General features: G+C 40.9%; 1 protein-coding gene across 4 annotated transcripts in view; it reads right to left on the bottom strand.

Moving 5' to 3' along the window:
* The window catches only part of TMEM241 (transmembrane protein 241), a 115,154-nt gene that overhangs the window by 82,553 nt on the left and 16,382 nt on the right, over positions 1 to 16,219 (bottom strand). For all 4 annotated transcript variants that reach the window (XR_005725227.1, XM_040264725.1, XM_040264724.1 and 1 more), the window contains exon 4: positions 3,177 to 3,258. Coding sequence is in view for 3 of the 4 variants with exons in the window: in XM_040264725.1 (XP_040120659.1) it covers positions 3,177 to 3,258 (82 nt within the window). In the remaining variant the exon portion in view is untranslated. The remainder of the gene's footprint in view (positions 1 to 3,176; positions 3,259 to 16,219) is intronic.

Raw genomic sequence — 16,219 nt, forward strand, 5'->3', positions numbered from 1 at the left:
ACACTGACTCTAAAAAGACAAATCAGAAGAGGTGAAAGGTGGGGAGTCAGAAGAGCTTCCCATTAGGTGGAGAAAGTCTTGGTACCTTCCCACGCCTAAGTTCCTTCCTCTGTCTGGTGATTAACATCTGCCTCGCCTGTCAGGCGACTAGAAGAACCACCCAGAAAGATACAAAGGAAATCACTCCAGAAACATATGAAAAAGCACTGTACAATAAAAAAATCGTTATCATTATTAACATGACACCTTACTTATTCAAACTTCAAAATTCTGCAGAACCCAGAGCCTACAAAAAATTTTAAAAGCTTTTGTACTTCCCCCACCCCAATCAACTGCTATACTCTGTCGTTGGAGAAGCAGCTCCCCCTACAGGCCAGAGGGCATAAAGTGAGGCCACAGACCCGAGGAGCTCGACCCCATCAAGAGGGGCAGCGGTGAGCCAACCTGGCCCCTATTCCAGGATCAGCACCCACCATCGTGGTGTGGCGGCTCGCTTATTAGGTCAGTCGGGCTGTTTTCTCCGCCGTCACACACAACATTCCATTTACTCAAGCTTATGAATCACGAAAGAAAAATGATGATTTCATTTAGAAATTACCAGTACTAATTCTCAACCACTATTTTGCAACTTTGGAGTTGTCCTCCCATCAAACCCAGGTCTCCTGCATTGCAGACAGATTCTTTACCAGCTGAACCACCAGGGAAGCCCAAGGTTCGATCCCTGGGTTGGGAAGATCCCTTGGAGGAGGGCATTGCAACCCACTCTAGTATTCTTGCCTGGAGAATCCCCATGGACAGAGGAGCCTTGTGGGCTTCATCCATAGGGTCGAAAAGAGTTGGACACAACTGAGCGACTAAGCATGCGCACCATTCCTTGGTAACCATGTGTGACCGAAAGGCCATGATCAAAAATGCCAATATGCAGACTTCCCTAGTGGTCCAGTGGCTAAGACTCCATGCTCCCAATGCAGGGGCCCAGGATCAGGGAGCTAGATTCCACATGTCAAACCTAAGAGTTCGCATGATGGTGATTTAGTTGCTAAGTGGTGTCTGGCTCTTGCAACCCCATGGAGTGTAGCCCAATGGGCTCCTCTGTCCATGGGATTCTCCAAGCAAGAATACTGGAGTGGGTTGCCATTTTCTTCTCCATGGGATCTTCCTGACCCAGGGACTGAACCTGAGTCTCCTGTATTGCAGGCAGATTCTTTACTGAATGAACCACCAGGGAAGCCTAAGAGTTCACATCCTGCAACTAAAGATCCCACATGCTCAAACTAAGACCCTGCACAGCCAAATAAATGGATAAGAAAGCTGTGGTACATATACACAATGGAGTATTACTCAGCCATTAAAAAGAATACATTTGAATCAGTTCTGATGAGATGGATGAAACTGGAGCCGATTATACAGAGTGAAGTGAGCCAGAAAGAAAAACACCAATACAGTATACTAACACATATATATGGAATTTAGGAAGATGCCAATGATGACCCTGTATGCAGGACAGCAAAAAAGACACAGATGTGTATAGCGGACTTTTGGACTCAGAGGGAGAGGGTGTGATGATTTGGGAGAATGGCATTGAAACATGTATAATATCATGTAAGAATCGAAAAAAAAAAATTTTTTTTTAATAATCATTTTTTAAATGCTGATATGCCAGAGGAGATGCAATAGGACTTAGTGGAGTATGCTACTCAGGCATTGGAGAAATATAATACAGAGAAGGACATTGCTGCCCAGATCAAGGAGTCTGACAAGAAGTACAACCCCACCTGGCAGAGCATCACGGGGAGGAACTTTGCCGGTTACGTGACACATGAAACCAAACACTTAATTGACTTCTACCTGGGCCAAGGGGCCATTTTCTGGTTCAAATCTGGTTTAAAGCATGGACTGGGTCACATACCCAGTGATCCATCCAAAAACAAGGACTGTAGCCTAAATTCCAAATACCAGAGACTAAATCTTCAGTCTTGCTTAAGGGAACACCTCGATCTCTGAACCTTTATTGTGTTGTTTTGCCCAGAACATTCTCTGTACTAGTTTGTTGTGGTTATACTGCAATTAGCAAAATAGCTTACATCTGCATTTATTTTCTATTCCATACCTCTCTGCCCCATGTTTCTTCTCCTCAAAATCCATTCCTGTATAGCAATAAATCTGTTGGAGAAGTACATATTTAAAACAGAAAACTAAATTGTGTGAAAAGTTTGCATTTTTCCAACATCAGAATATAATCATTTTCTGATAGATAAAAACAGCAATTAGGGGATTAAAAAGGGAAGAGGCCTTAATACTGTTCCTGATTTTTAAGCCACATTTTGACTCTCTGGTCCATAGTGATATTTATGGGCTCTCTTTTGGTGGCAAAATAAATTTCTGGAGTTCCACATACTATATAATGTAACTGGAAGGAATCTGTTCCTCACAGTAGCCTCCTTTGAGGAGCTCAATTCTGGGGGCTGGGTGGGAGGACAGAATGAACACTAGGATCCAAGTGTCGTGGGCATCAATTTCATGCCAGGCATGTGCACCCACGAGTAAGCCCAGTATGCTCAGGCGGCATTACTGATGGGTGGGGTCATGGTTCCTGGAAGTAAGGAGCAGACTGAGCCCGCCCTCCCTGCTCCCAAGGACAGCCTGCATCCACACAGAGGAGGCTCCACAAATAGCCCTACTCTGGCTTTCTGAGCCTCCACCTGCGTCTCTCTATTTTGTAACACAAGTCTGTCTTCCCTGTTACATGTGTATATGTGTGTTAGTCCCTCAGTAGTGTCTGACTGTGATCCCATGGACTGTAGCCTGCCAGGCTCCTCTGTCCATGGGATTTCCCAGGCAGGAATACTGGAGTGGGTTGCCATTTCCTTCTCCAGGGGATCTTCCTGACTCTGGGATCGGACTCTGGGATCGAACCCAGGTCTCTTGCGTTGCAGGCAGATTCTTTACCATCTGAGCTATAGGGAAGTCCCTTCCCTGTTATGTGGTTCCCTTCAAGTCAGGAAGAGGGGGTAAAAGGCTCCACACTGGCCTCAGCCCCAAGACTAGTTCTCCAATCTAGCTGTACCATCATTAAGGCTGATTCTCTATCCACTATTGATCCGAGGTGCAACCAGTTAAAAAGCAAAGAGGAGGACGAGAAAAAGACTGTCCCCCTCAAAGCCTCTCACACTCACCAGTCTGGACAGCGCTCTGGAACCAGCATAGATGATACCCACAAATAGCACCGAAGCAGGAAGCCACGCCAAAACATCAGATCTGGAAAAGAGGGAAAGAGGCCATCATATTTCTGTCCAAAAGACCTCCCTGGAAGATATGACCCTCCCATACACCAAATACAGCACCCGTGGCTGTCTAAGCATCCCCAGGTGACTGGTGAAGCCTGACACAGTGTGTATCATCAAGCTGGATGGAGGCTGACCAAAGCATTCTGCCTACAGCCCATCACTCAGCCAATGATGTGGTGTTACTGGCCCCACAACCAGCTACAGACAAGCTGGAGATAGAAAAAGGCTTCCTGTAGGTTGGGAGACAGAACAGACCTGATTTTTTTTTTAAGGACCAGGGAACATTGTTCTTTGAAATTTAAGTAGTCAGATGCTTTGAACCCATACCAAATTCCTTTCAATTTTTAAAAAAAGCTATTTACCTAGCAAAGGGCTTCCCTGATGGCTCAGTAGGTAAAGAATGTGCCTGCAATGTGGGAGACATAAGAGATGCAAGTTCAATCCCTGGGTTGGGAAGATCCCCTGGAGGAAGAAAATGGCAATCCACTCCAGTATTCTTGACTGAAAAATCCCATGGACAGAGAAGCCTGGCCAGGCTACAGTCTATGGGGTCACAAAGAGTCAGACACAACTGAGCTACTAAGCACACACACACCTACCAAGGTACCAAACAGCTCCACTGAACCACGAAAGGAGCCACAGTGTCAAAGGATGGAATTGAAACGAGTGCTTGAACTTGAGCTGGTTGCCCATGTGCTGAGCCTCAACAGTTAACCTGGGATGCCAGTTCAAGAAATCTCTAAGGACTTCTCAAGGGCACATTTCTTCAATTACACTGTGGCCACACCAAGAACTGCTTTTTCAACTCAGCTGAGGATCTTGCTCTACTCAAGAAAAGCAAAATCCCAGGCTTTACATAGAGCACACATCACTGAGGGTGCAACTTGCTCTCCCCATCAGTTACAAATGCATTTGGTTCACTAAGGCAAGTTCCCAGAGTCATTCTAATAATAAATATGAATTAATGAAAGTATTCCTGCAGGATATAACATAATAATCCCAAGTAACTCAATGAACTGCTCTCCTCAGATGGTGCCTGTTCAAGAAATGTTCTTTGTTAATTGGATTAACATGAGCAGGGACTTTATCTATCATCAGACCTGCTTTTTGCACAACCTCCCAGAGAATGCAGCATGAAAATGCTTTTAGTCTCAAATAAGGCCTTCAAACCCTACCTTCTATACACATTCATTCAGCCAAAACTCATAGCAACTGACAAGGTGCTCAAAGCAAAGTTAATATTACCAGCATCACCGCTGACATTGTTTGAGCCTTCCTACAAACCAGGCCCTGTGCTAAATATTTTCTATGCTGTTATCATTTTTTAAATCTACACAATAGGGACTTCCCTGATGGTCCATCAGTTGGGAGTCTGCCTTCCAGTGCAGGGGACGTGGGTTTAAACCCTGGTTTAGGAATTATGATCCTACATGCTGTGCGGTGTGGCCAAAATAAATAAATAAACAAAAACAAAACAGTATTGACTGTTCAGCTTGAAAATACCACCAACATTTTTAGGGAGGCAGTCCTAAGATGGCAGAGGAATAAGACGGGGAGACCACTTTCTCCCCAACAAATTCATCAAAAGAACATTTGAATGCGAGAAAATTCCACAAAACAACTTCTGAATGCCGGCAGAGGACATCAGGCACCCAGAAAAGCAGCCCATTGTCTTAGAAAGAAGATGTTTTATCAACAGTGCTGTATAGATGGAGAAGTCTTGAGGCTATTGTAAAAATAAGACTGAAAACCAGAAGCAGGAGGCTTAAGTCCAAATCCTGAGAACACCAGAGAACTCCTGACTCCAGAGAACATTAATTGACAGGAGCTCATCAAACACCTCCATACATACACTGAAACCAAGCACCACCCAAGGGCCAACAAGTTCCAGAGCAAGACATACCACGCAAATTCTCCAGCAATACAGGAACATAGCCCCAAGCGTCAATATAGAGGCTGCCAGAGTCACTCCAAACCCACTGACATCTCATAATTCATTACTGGACACCTCATTGCACTCCAGAGAGAAGAAGTCCAGCTCCACCCACCAGAACACTGATACAAGCTTCCCTAACCAGGAAACCTTGATAAGCCACACATACAACCCCATCCACAGCGAGGAAACTCCACAATAAAGAGAACTCCACAAACGGCCAGAATACAGAAAGGCCACCCCAAACACAGCAATATAAACAAGATGAAGAGACAGAGGAATACCCAGCAGGTAAAAGAACAGGATAAATGCTCACCAAATCAAACAAAAGAGGAAGAGATAGGGAATCTACCTGATAAAGAATAATGATAGTGAAAATGATCCAAAATCTTGAAAACAAAATGGAATCACAGATAAATAGCCTGGAGACAAGGATTGAGAAGATACAAGAAAAGTTTAACAAGGACCTAGAAGAAATAAAAAAGAGTTAATATATAATAAACAATGCAATAAATGATATAAAAAACACTCTGGAGGGAACAAATAGTAGAATAACAGAGGCAGAAGATAGGATTAGTGAGGTAGAAGATAGAATGGTAGAAATAAATGAATCAGAGAGGAAAAAAGAAAAATGAATTAAAAGAAATGAGGACAATCTCAGAGACCTCTGAGACAATGTTAAACGCCCCAACATTCGAATCATAGGAGTCCCAGAAGAAGAAGACAAAAGAAAGACCATGAGAAAATACTTGAGGAGATAATAGTTAAAAACCTCCCTAAAATGGGGAAGGAAATAATCCCCCAAGTCCAAGAAACCCAGAGAGTCCCAAACAGGATAAACCCAAGGCAAAACACCCCAAGACACATATTAATCAAATTAACAGAGATCAAATACAAAGAACAAATATTAAAAGCAGCAAGGGAAAAACAACAAATAACACACAAGGGGATTCCCATAAGGATAACAGCTGATCTTTCAATAGAAACTCTTCAAGCCAGGAGGGAATGGCAAGACATACTGAAAGTGATGAAAGAAAATAACCTACAGCCCAGATTACCGTACCCAGCAAGGATCTCATTCAAATATGAAGGAGAAACAAAAGCTTTACAGACAAGCAAAAGCTGAGAGAATTCAGCACCACCAAACCAGCTCTCCAACAAATACTAAATAAAGGATATTCTCTAGACAGGAAACACAAAAAGGGTGTATAAACTCGAACCCAAAACAATAAAGTAAATGGCAATGGGATCATACTTATCAATAATTACCTTAAAAATAAATGGGTTGAATGCCCCAACCAAAAGGCAAAGACTGGCTGAATGGATACAAAAACAAGACCCCTATATATGTTGTCTACAAGAGACCCACCTCAAAACAAGGGACACATACAGACTGAAAGTGAAGGGCTAGAAAAAGATATTCCACACAAATAGAGACCAAAAGAAAGCAGGAGTAGCAATACTCATTTCAGATAAAATAGACTTTAAAACAAAGGCTGTGAAAAGAGACAAAGAAGGCCACTACAGAATGATCAAAGGATCAATCCAAGAAGAAGATATAACAATTATAAATATATATGCACCCAACATAGGAGCACTGCAATTTGTAAGACAAATGCTAACAAGTATGAAAGGGGAAATGAACAATAACAATAACACAATAATAGTGGGAGTTTTAATACCCCACTCACACCTATGGATAGATCAACTAAACAGAAAATTAACAAGGAAACACAAACTTTAAATTATACAATAGACCAGTTAGACCTAATTGATATCTATAGGACATTCACTCCAAAACAAATGAATTTCACCTTTTTCTCAGGCACACATGGAACCTTCTCCAGGATAGATCATATCCGGGGCCATAAATCTAGCCTTGGTAAATTCAAAAAAATTGAAATCATTCCAAGCATCTTTTCTGACCACAATGCAATTAGATTAGATCTCAATTACAGGAAAAAAACTATTAAAAATTCCAACATATGAAGGCTGAACAACAGGCTGATGAAAAACCAACAAATCACAGAAGAAATCAAAAAAGAAATCAAAATATGCACAGAAATGAATGAAAATGAAAACACAACAACCCAAAACCTGTGGGACGCTGTAAAAGCAGTGCTAAGAGGAAGGTTAAAAGCAATACAGGCATATCTCAAGAAACAAGAAAAGAGTCAAATAAATAACCTAACTCTACACCTAAAGCAACTAGAAAAGGAAGAAATGAAGAACCCTGCGGTTAGTAGAAGGAAAGAAATCTTAAAAATTAGGGCAGAAATAAATGCAAAAGAAACAAAAGAGACCATCGCAAAAATCAACAAAGCCAAAAGCTGGTTCTTTGAAAGGATAAATAAAATTGACAAACCATTAGCCAGACTCATCAAGAAACAAAGGGAGAAAAATCAAATCAATAAAATTAGAAACGAAAATAGATCACAACAGACAACACAGAAATATAAAGGATCATAAGAGACTACTCTCAGCAATTATATGCCAATAAAATGGACAACGTGGAAGAAATGGACTAATCCTTAGAAAAGTACAACTTTCCAAAACTGAACCAGGAAGAAATAGAAAATCTTAACAGACCCATCACAAGCATGGAAATTGAAACTGTAATCAGAAATCTTCCAGCAAACAAAAGCCCAGGTCCAGACAGATTCACAGCTGAACTCTACCAAAAATTTAGAGAAGAGCTAACACCTATCCTCGGAGAAGGCAATGGCACCCCACTCCAGTGCTCTTGCCTGGAAAATCCCCTGGTAGGCTGCAGTCATGGGGTCGCGAAGAGTCGAACACGGCTGAGCAACTGCACTTTCACTTTTCACTTTCATGCACTGGAGAAGGAAATGGCAATCCACTCCAGTGTTCTTGCCTGGAGAATCCCAGGGACGGGGGAGCCTGGTGGGCTGCCCTCTATGGGGTCACACAGAGTCGGACACGACTGAAGTGACGCAGCAGCAGCAGCAGCACCTATCCTACTCAAACTCTTCCAGAAAATTGCAGAGGAAGGGAAACTTCCAAACTCATTATATGAGGCCACCATTACCCTAATACCAAAACCTGACAAAGATGCCACAAAAAAAGAAAACTACAGGCCAATATCACTGATGAACATAGATGCAAAAATCCTTAACAAAATTCTAGCAATCAGAATCCAACAACACATTCAAAAGATCATACATCATGACCAAGTGGGCTTTATCCCAGGGATGCAAGGATTCTTCAATATCTGCAAATCAATCAACCTAATACACCACATTAACAAATTGAAAAATAAAAGTCATATGATTATCTCAATAGATGCAGAGAAAGCCTTTGACAAAATTCAACATCCATTTATGATAAAAACTCTCCAGAAAGCAGGAATAGAAGGAACATACTTCAACATAATAAAAGCTATATATGACAAACCCACAGCAAACATTATCCTCAATGGTGAAACATTGAAAGCATTTCCCCTAAAGTCAGGAACAAGACAAGGCTGCCCACTTTCACCACTACTATTCAACATAGTTCTGGAAGTTTTGGCCACAGCAATCAGAGCAGAAAAAAATAAATAAATAAATAAAAGGAATCCAAACTGGAAAAGAAGTAAAACTCTCACTGTTTGCAGACGACATGATCCTCTACATAGAAAATCCTAAAGACTCCACCAGAAAATTACTAGAGCTAATCAATGAATATAGTAAAGTTGCAGGATATAAAATCAACACACAGAAATCCCTTGCATTCCTATACACTAATAATGAGAAAACAGAAAGAGAAACTAAGAAAACAATTCCATTCACCATTGCAATGAAAAGAATAAAATACTTAGGAATATATCTGCCTAAAGAAACAAAAGACCTATATATAGAAAACTATAAAACACTGGTGAAAGAAATCAAAGAGGACACTAATAGATGGAGAAATACACTGTGTTCATGGATCAGAAGAATCAATATAGTGAAAATGAGCATACTACCCAAAGCAATCTATAGATTCAATGCAATCCCTATCAAGCTACCAGCAGTATTTTTCACAGAGCTAGAACAAATAATTTCACAATTTGTATGGAAATACAAAAAACCTCGAATAGCCAAAGCAATCTTGAGAAAGAAGAATGGAACTGGAGGAATCAACCTGCCTGACTTCAGGCTCTACTACAAAGCCACAGTCATCAAGACAGTATGGTACTGGCACAAAGACAGAACTATAGATCAATGGAACAAAATAGAAAGCCCAGAGATAAATCCACACACCTATGGACACCTTATCTTTGACAAAGGAGGCAAGAATATACAATGGAGAAAAACCAATCTCTTTAACAAGTGGTGCTGGGAAAACTGGTCAACCACATGTAAAAGAATGAAACTAGAACACTTTCTAACACCATACACAAAAATAAACTCAAAATGGATTAAATATCTAAATATGAGACCAGAAACTATAAAACTCCTAGAGGAGAACATAGGCAAAACACTCTCCAACATACATCACAGCAGGATCCTCTATGACCCACCTCCCAGAATACTGGAAATAAAAGCAAAACTAAACAAATGGGATCTAATTAAAATTAAAAGCTTCTGCACAACAAAGGAAACTATAAGCAAGGTGAAAAGACAGCCTTCAGAATGGGAGAAAATAATAGCAAATGAAGCAACTGACAAAGAATTAATCTCAAAAATATACAAGCAACTCCTGCAATTCAGTTCCAGAAAAATAAATGACCCAATCAAAAAATGGGCCAAAGAACTAAACAGACATTTCTCCAAAGAAGACATACAGATGGCTAACAAACACATGAAAAGATGCTCAACATCACTCATTATCAGAGAAATGCAAATCAAAACCACAATGAGGTACCATTTCACGCCAGTCAGAATGGCTACTATCCAAAAGTCTACAAGCAATAAATGTTGGAGCAAAGGGAACCCTCTTACGCTGTTGGTGGGAATGCAAACTAGTACAGCCATTATGGAGAACAGTGTGGAGATTCCTTAAAAAACTGGAAATTGAACTTCCATACGACCCAGCAATCCCACTGCTGGGCATACACACTGAGGAAACCAGAATTGAAAGAGACACATATACCCCAGTGTTCATCACAGCACTGTTTTATAATAGCCAGGATATGGAAGCAACCTAGATGTCCATCAGCAGACGAATGGATAAGAAAGCTGTTGTACATATACACAATGGAGTATTACTCAGCCATTAAAAAGAATACATTTGAATCAGTTCTAAATGAGGTGGGTGAAACTGGAGCCTATTATACAGAGTGAAGTAAGCCAGAAAGAAAAACACCAATACAGTATACTAAGGCATATATATGGAATTTAGAAAGATGGTAACGATAACCCTTGCGAGATGGCAAAAGAGACACAGATGTATAAAACAGTCTTTTGGACTCTGTGGGAGAGGGCAAGGGTGGGATGATTTGGGAGAATGGCATTGAAACATGTATAATATCATATGTGAAATGAATTGCCAGTCCAGGTTCGATGCATGATACAGGATGCTCGGGGCTGGTGCACTGGGATGACCTAGAGGGATGGTATGGGGAGGGAGGTGGGAGGGGCGTTCAGGATAGGGAACACATGTACACCCATGACAGATTCATGTTGATGTATGGCAAAACCAATAGAATATTGTAAAGTAATTAGCTTCTAATTAAAATAAATAAATTTATATTTAAAAAAAATTAAAAAATAAGTGAAATGGAAAAAATAAAAAAAGAAAAAAGGAAATACTATCAACATTTTTAAAATGTGTATTTTTTTAAAAAAAGAGAAAGTTTAGGCAAAATTGGAAGATATGTACAAATAAACATTTTTTTCCTGCATAAAAATTGTTAGCAGATTCTGAAAAGCAACTGGGACCTCTGGAAAGTTAAGGTTGTACTGCGAAGTTCTGAAACACAAAAAATGAGGGAAAATCTCTCAACTGTAGCAAAGTCTTAACAGCCAAAGACTTGTCATCCCAAGTGAAGCCATCTTAGACTTTTGGACTCCAGAAGTGTAAGATAATAAATTTGTGTTATTTTTAAGCCAAAAAAAAAAAAAAAGAAATTCTGTCTCTGTAAGTACTCTAAGTATGGAGCATGGCATAAGGTCTGACTAAATTTTCTTCCATATCTTACTACTAGAGTAGAATTTTTTTCTCTCAATAAAACATGTTTCTTTTTGTTGTTAAAAAAAAAAGAAAGGGGACTTCCCTGGTGGTCAGGTGGTTCAGACTTCACCATCCAATGCAGGGGGTGCCAATTAGACCCCTGGTTGGGGAGCTAAGATCCTACATGTCTTGTGGGCAAAAATCCAAAAAACGTACCACAGAAACAATATTGTAAGAAATTCAATAAAGACTTTTTAAAAAAAAAAAAAAGAAAGAACTTCAACCAGGAAAAAATATATACAGGCTGCTTCAGGAATTCTAACTTAGATCTCTGGCTTCCAGAGTTTTCACAACTGTTGAGTGGGGTTTCACAATATGGAGGGGTCAGACCTTTCAACTGGTCAGACCCCAGCTACTGGGGCAGATAAAATTCAGGACAACTGAAGCTTCCATGATCTCCCAGGCAGTGTGGAGACAAGATGAAGATGTGAGCTGCAAGGGTGGTGCTTCTTAGCGTTTTTGTCATCTCTCGAAGCAGTTCTTTAAACTCCTTTCTTCAGGAAGAAAGGAAACTATAATTTTGATATCCTAGTTAGCTCAGCTAAAACTGAGGATTCTTTTCTCAGAAGATATAGCAGTAAGTGATGGAAATTGTATCTAGTTCTGGGCACTGGAGACTATAATCTTATACTGGTCACATGGTTGCCCAAATCTTGGAAATTATGATTAGCTCTCTTCACTTCCAAGGACTGTTCCAGCAGTCAGCTAACTTTAACCAACAGCTCTAAAAGACAGATTTCACTCACATTTCTGGGTGGGCTGTGCCCTGTCTTCTAGGTCAGGGCATCTAGGACAGGGGCTATCCAGGGGTCATAGAGGTCATCTAGGGGTCAGGGCAGGAAGGATGCACAAATACAGAGCAGGGGGTTGTATGTAGTAGAAAGAATATGGTCAGGCAAACCTTCCTACTTAACAGCTCTATATCCCAACTCTAAAGCTAGTTTGCAGTGAAAGCTCACTTTTTTCATTTATAAAATAGGGATAATAATGCTCAGAAGGCTACTGAGATGATTAGCGAAGAGAATGAATAAGCAGCACTCAGGGCAATGCATGGCACGTTAAAAAACAATATTCAATAAATGTTCTGCTTCTGGGTTTTCCATATACAACTCCAAGGACAGACGCCTCTAGGAAAGATTGAGAGATCTGCCTATATAAAATGGCCAAAAATATCATGAAGAAAATGAAAAGATGATTAACAAACTAGGAAAAATATAGGCAACACATAAAACCGGTTGGAGTTTAATATGCTTGATGTAGGATGCCTGTTTATAAATCGATGACAGAAAAACCAACTCCCCAAAAGAAAAAAGAAAAATAGTCAAATGACAAAAATAGGTAATTTTCTCTCTCCTGCTTCTGTTTGTGTCTTTCTCTCATACCCACATACACACAAGAAATACCAATGGCCAATAAACATGTGAAAAATTATTCAACATCCATTATACTACAAGAATTTTAAAATAAAACAACGATATACTGGACTTTCCTGGTGATACAGTGGACAGGAATCCGCTTGCCAATGCAGGGGACATGGGTTTGATCCCTGGTTCTTAGGGAGCAACTAAGTCCGTGTGCCCCTGCAATACTGAGACTACGTGCGGCAATTAGTGAGGCCCGCCTAGTTAGAGCCTGTGCCCTGCAACAGGAGAAGCACTGCAACGAGAAGCCCAGGCCCCGCAAATGGAGGAGCCTCTGCTCTTTGCAACCAGAGAAAGCCCAAGCACAGCCACAAAGACCCAGCAGAGCCACAAATAAATAAACAAATAATTTAAAAACCTAAGCCAATCTTTTGAAAACCAATGATATACCAAGTTTTGCCCAAGAAACTGCTGCTGCTGCTGCTAAGTCACTTCAGTCATGTCCGACTCTGTGTGACCCCATAGACGGCAGCCCACCAGGCTCCTCTGTCCCTGGGATGCTCCTCTGTCCCTGGGATTCTCCAGGCAAGAGTACTGGAGTGGGGTGCCATCACCTTCTCCTCCCAAGAAACTAGCAGTTTTTAAAAAACGATATGTAATAGGGAGGGAAGTGGGAGGGGGGTTCAGGATGGGGAACACATGTACACCTATGGCACATTCATGTCAATGTATGACAAAACCAATACAATATTGTAAAGTAATTAGCCTCCAATTAAAATAAATAAATTTAAATTTTAAAAATGATATGTAATATAGGGGGTCATAAAATTAATGCCTTCATATACTATTGTGGGCTATGTGTGTGTGTGTTAGTTGCTCAGTCGTGTCCAACTCTTTGCTCTCCCATGGACTGTAACCTGCCAGGCTCCTCTGTCCATGGGATGGATTCTCCAGGGAGTAACACTGGAGTGGGTTGTCATTTCCTTCTCCAGGGGATCTTCCCAACCCAGGGGTTGAACCCAGGTCTCCTACATTGCAGGCGGATTCTTTACCATCCAAGCCATCAGGGAATCTAAATTGGTATTTTTTTGGAGGCTATGTACTTTATTATTTACTATGACTATTGATGAAGTACTTAAAGATATCTATGATGATGTTTCCACTGACAAGTGGAATAAAACTGCATTGACCTGACTGTTGATCATCAAATATTCTTCAGCCTGTAGCCCTCACCCTCCAGATACCTGCATGGTTCACACTCACATGTACTCAGATCTCTACTCAAAAGTCATCTTATCCCTGAATCCTTCTTACCCATGCCATACAAAATAACAACCATCACCCCATCACTGGCCCACACTCAGGCACACACACATACACACTATCCACTTATCCAGCTCCATTTTTCTCTACACCTATCACGTCATCCATTTACATTTCATTTGTTTCTTGTCTGTCTACCTCCATTAGAACATAGCAAGGGTGTTTGTTCTGTTCCTTGTTTATCCCATACATCTAAAACAATATCTGGCTTATACAACAGATGCTCAAATATTTGCTGAATAAATCGCCATGAATTATTTTTGTAACTTAAAAAAAAAAAGTTTTCCCTGCTCTTGCTAGTTAGGTACAAAGCAACAAGATACATCAGGAAACTGAAGTCACGACCCTAATTCACATTTCTTCCTCTGTTTTTCTCAAGCCCTTCCGAGACTTTGCTCTGAACAAAACTGTTGGTGCTTACAGCTACTCAGTTTCCAAGGACAGGGATGAAAGCAAAAAATTCCTATATCCTGTCATCTGCCTCTCTAAAATGGCCCCAATGGAGGAGCTGTAACAATTTCAAATTCAATAAACATTTACAACAATCATGTTGTAACCTACAACCGTAACAACAAAAAACTACATTAAAAAACAAACATGTTTTTCTTCAATAGACAAGAACTTAGAAACTTGAAATAGAGGCAGTTATTTTGTTTCCTATGATAATTTAATCTCTTTTTCTTATTAAAAAATGGTGCCTTCCATGTTAGAAAATTTTGAAAACACAGATTACCAAGAAAAATGTTATAATTATAATACTACTACCCAAAGACAACCACTGTTAATATTTTGTTTCATCTCTTTCCAAACAGTAGCCATATGCACATATACAAACACTTCAACAAAAATTGGATCCAACTATACAGGTTGTTTTATAACTTGCTTAACACCTTCCCATGTCAAAAAGGTCATCCCCAACTCATTAATAATTATATCCTGTGCTGGTGGGCTACAGTCCACAGGGTTGCAAAGAGTCAGACACAGCTGAGGGACTGAGCACGCATGCATATCCCATGCTACAGCTGAACATATAAGTTCAGCCTAGGTTTTTACTCTTCTAACACAGTATTGATTATCCTTGACTATATTCTCCTCTCATATTCATGATGTTCACAATATTAAGAATACATTTCCTGAAGTAGAATTGCTGTTCAAAGATACACCTATTAAAGTTTGCAACTGGTTATATAATTGCCTTCCAAGGACCTATACTGATTTATTCTCTGCTATGAACTGCATGTTAATGTCCTCCCAAAATTCATATGTTGAAATTCTAATCCTTAGTGTGATGGAGGGAGGCAGGGCCCTTGGGAGGTAATCAGATCATCGGGGTGTGGCCCTCATGATGGAATTAGTGCCCTGTAAGAAGAGACACATAGAGCATGCCTCCTCTATTCTCTCTGCTTCATCAGTCTCTCTCTCTCTGTTTCTTACACACACCACCACCAGGTAAAGAAACAGCAAGAAAGAGTTCATGCATGCATGTGTGCTCAGTTGCTAAGTTGTGTCTGACTCTTTGTGACCCCATGGACTGGAGCCTGCCGGATTCCTCTGTCCATGGGATTCTCCAGGCAAGAATACTGGAGCGGGTTGCCATTCCTCCTCCAGGGGATCGTCCCAACCCAGGGATTGAACCCGCGTCTCCTGCACTGGCGGCAGATTCTTTACCACTGAGCCACCAGGGCAACCCAACAAGAAAGCAAACATCCATAAACCCAGAGATGCCTTCCCCAGAACCCAGCCACACTGGCACCTTGATCCTGGACATTCCAGTTTCCAGAGCCGTGAGAGATAAATGTCTAATGTCTGTTGTTTAAGCCCACAGTCTTTTGTGCCAGCAGCCTGAGCTGATGGAGATGCTCCTTGGCAGCTTCAACACTGCATGATTCCAAGACACTCAACAGCCTACTAGGAACAAAGGAGTACCTCCTCTCCACCTTTAATTCATAAGGTGGCACCATCTGGGCCTCCTATGCTGGTTTACCCTTGCATTGTTCTATCAAAGGAGGCAAGACAGGATTAAATCCTGAGAAGGTCCTGGCAGAATCTTAAGTCTCTGTGGTTTGAGGGCCTCTGGGGAGCTGTTAAACCAGGAAGTGCATGCATGCGCCCGTGTGTGTGTGTGTGTGTGTGTGTGTGTGTGTGTGTGTGTGTGTGTG

This window comes from Oryx dammah, unplaced genomic scaffold, assembly GCF_014754425.2.
Source record: "Oryx dammah isolate SB20612 unplaced genomic scaffold, SCBI_Odam_1.1 HiC_scaffold_22, whole genome shotgun sequence".
Classification (NCBI taxonomy): Eukaryota; Metazoa; Chordata; class Mammalia; order Artiodactyla; family Bovidae; genus Oryx; species Oryx dammah.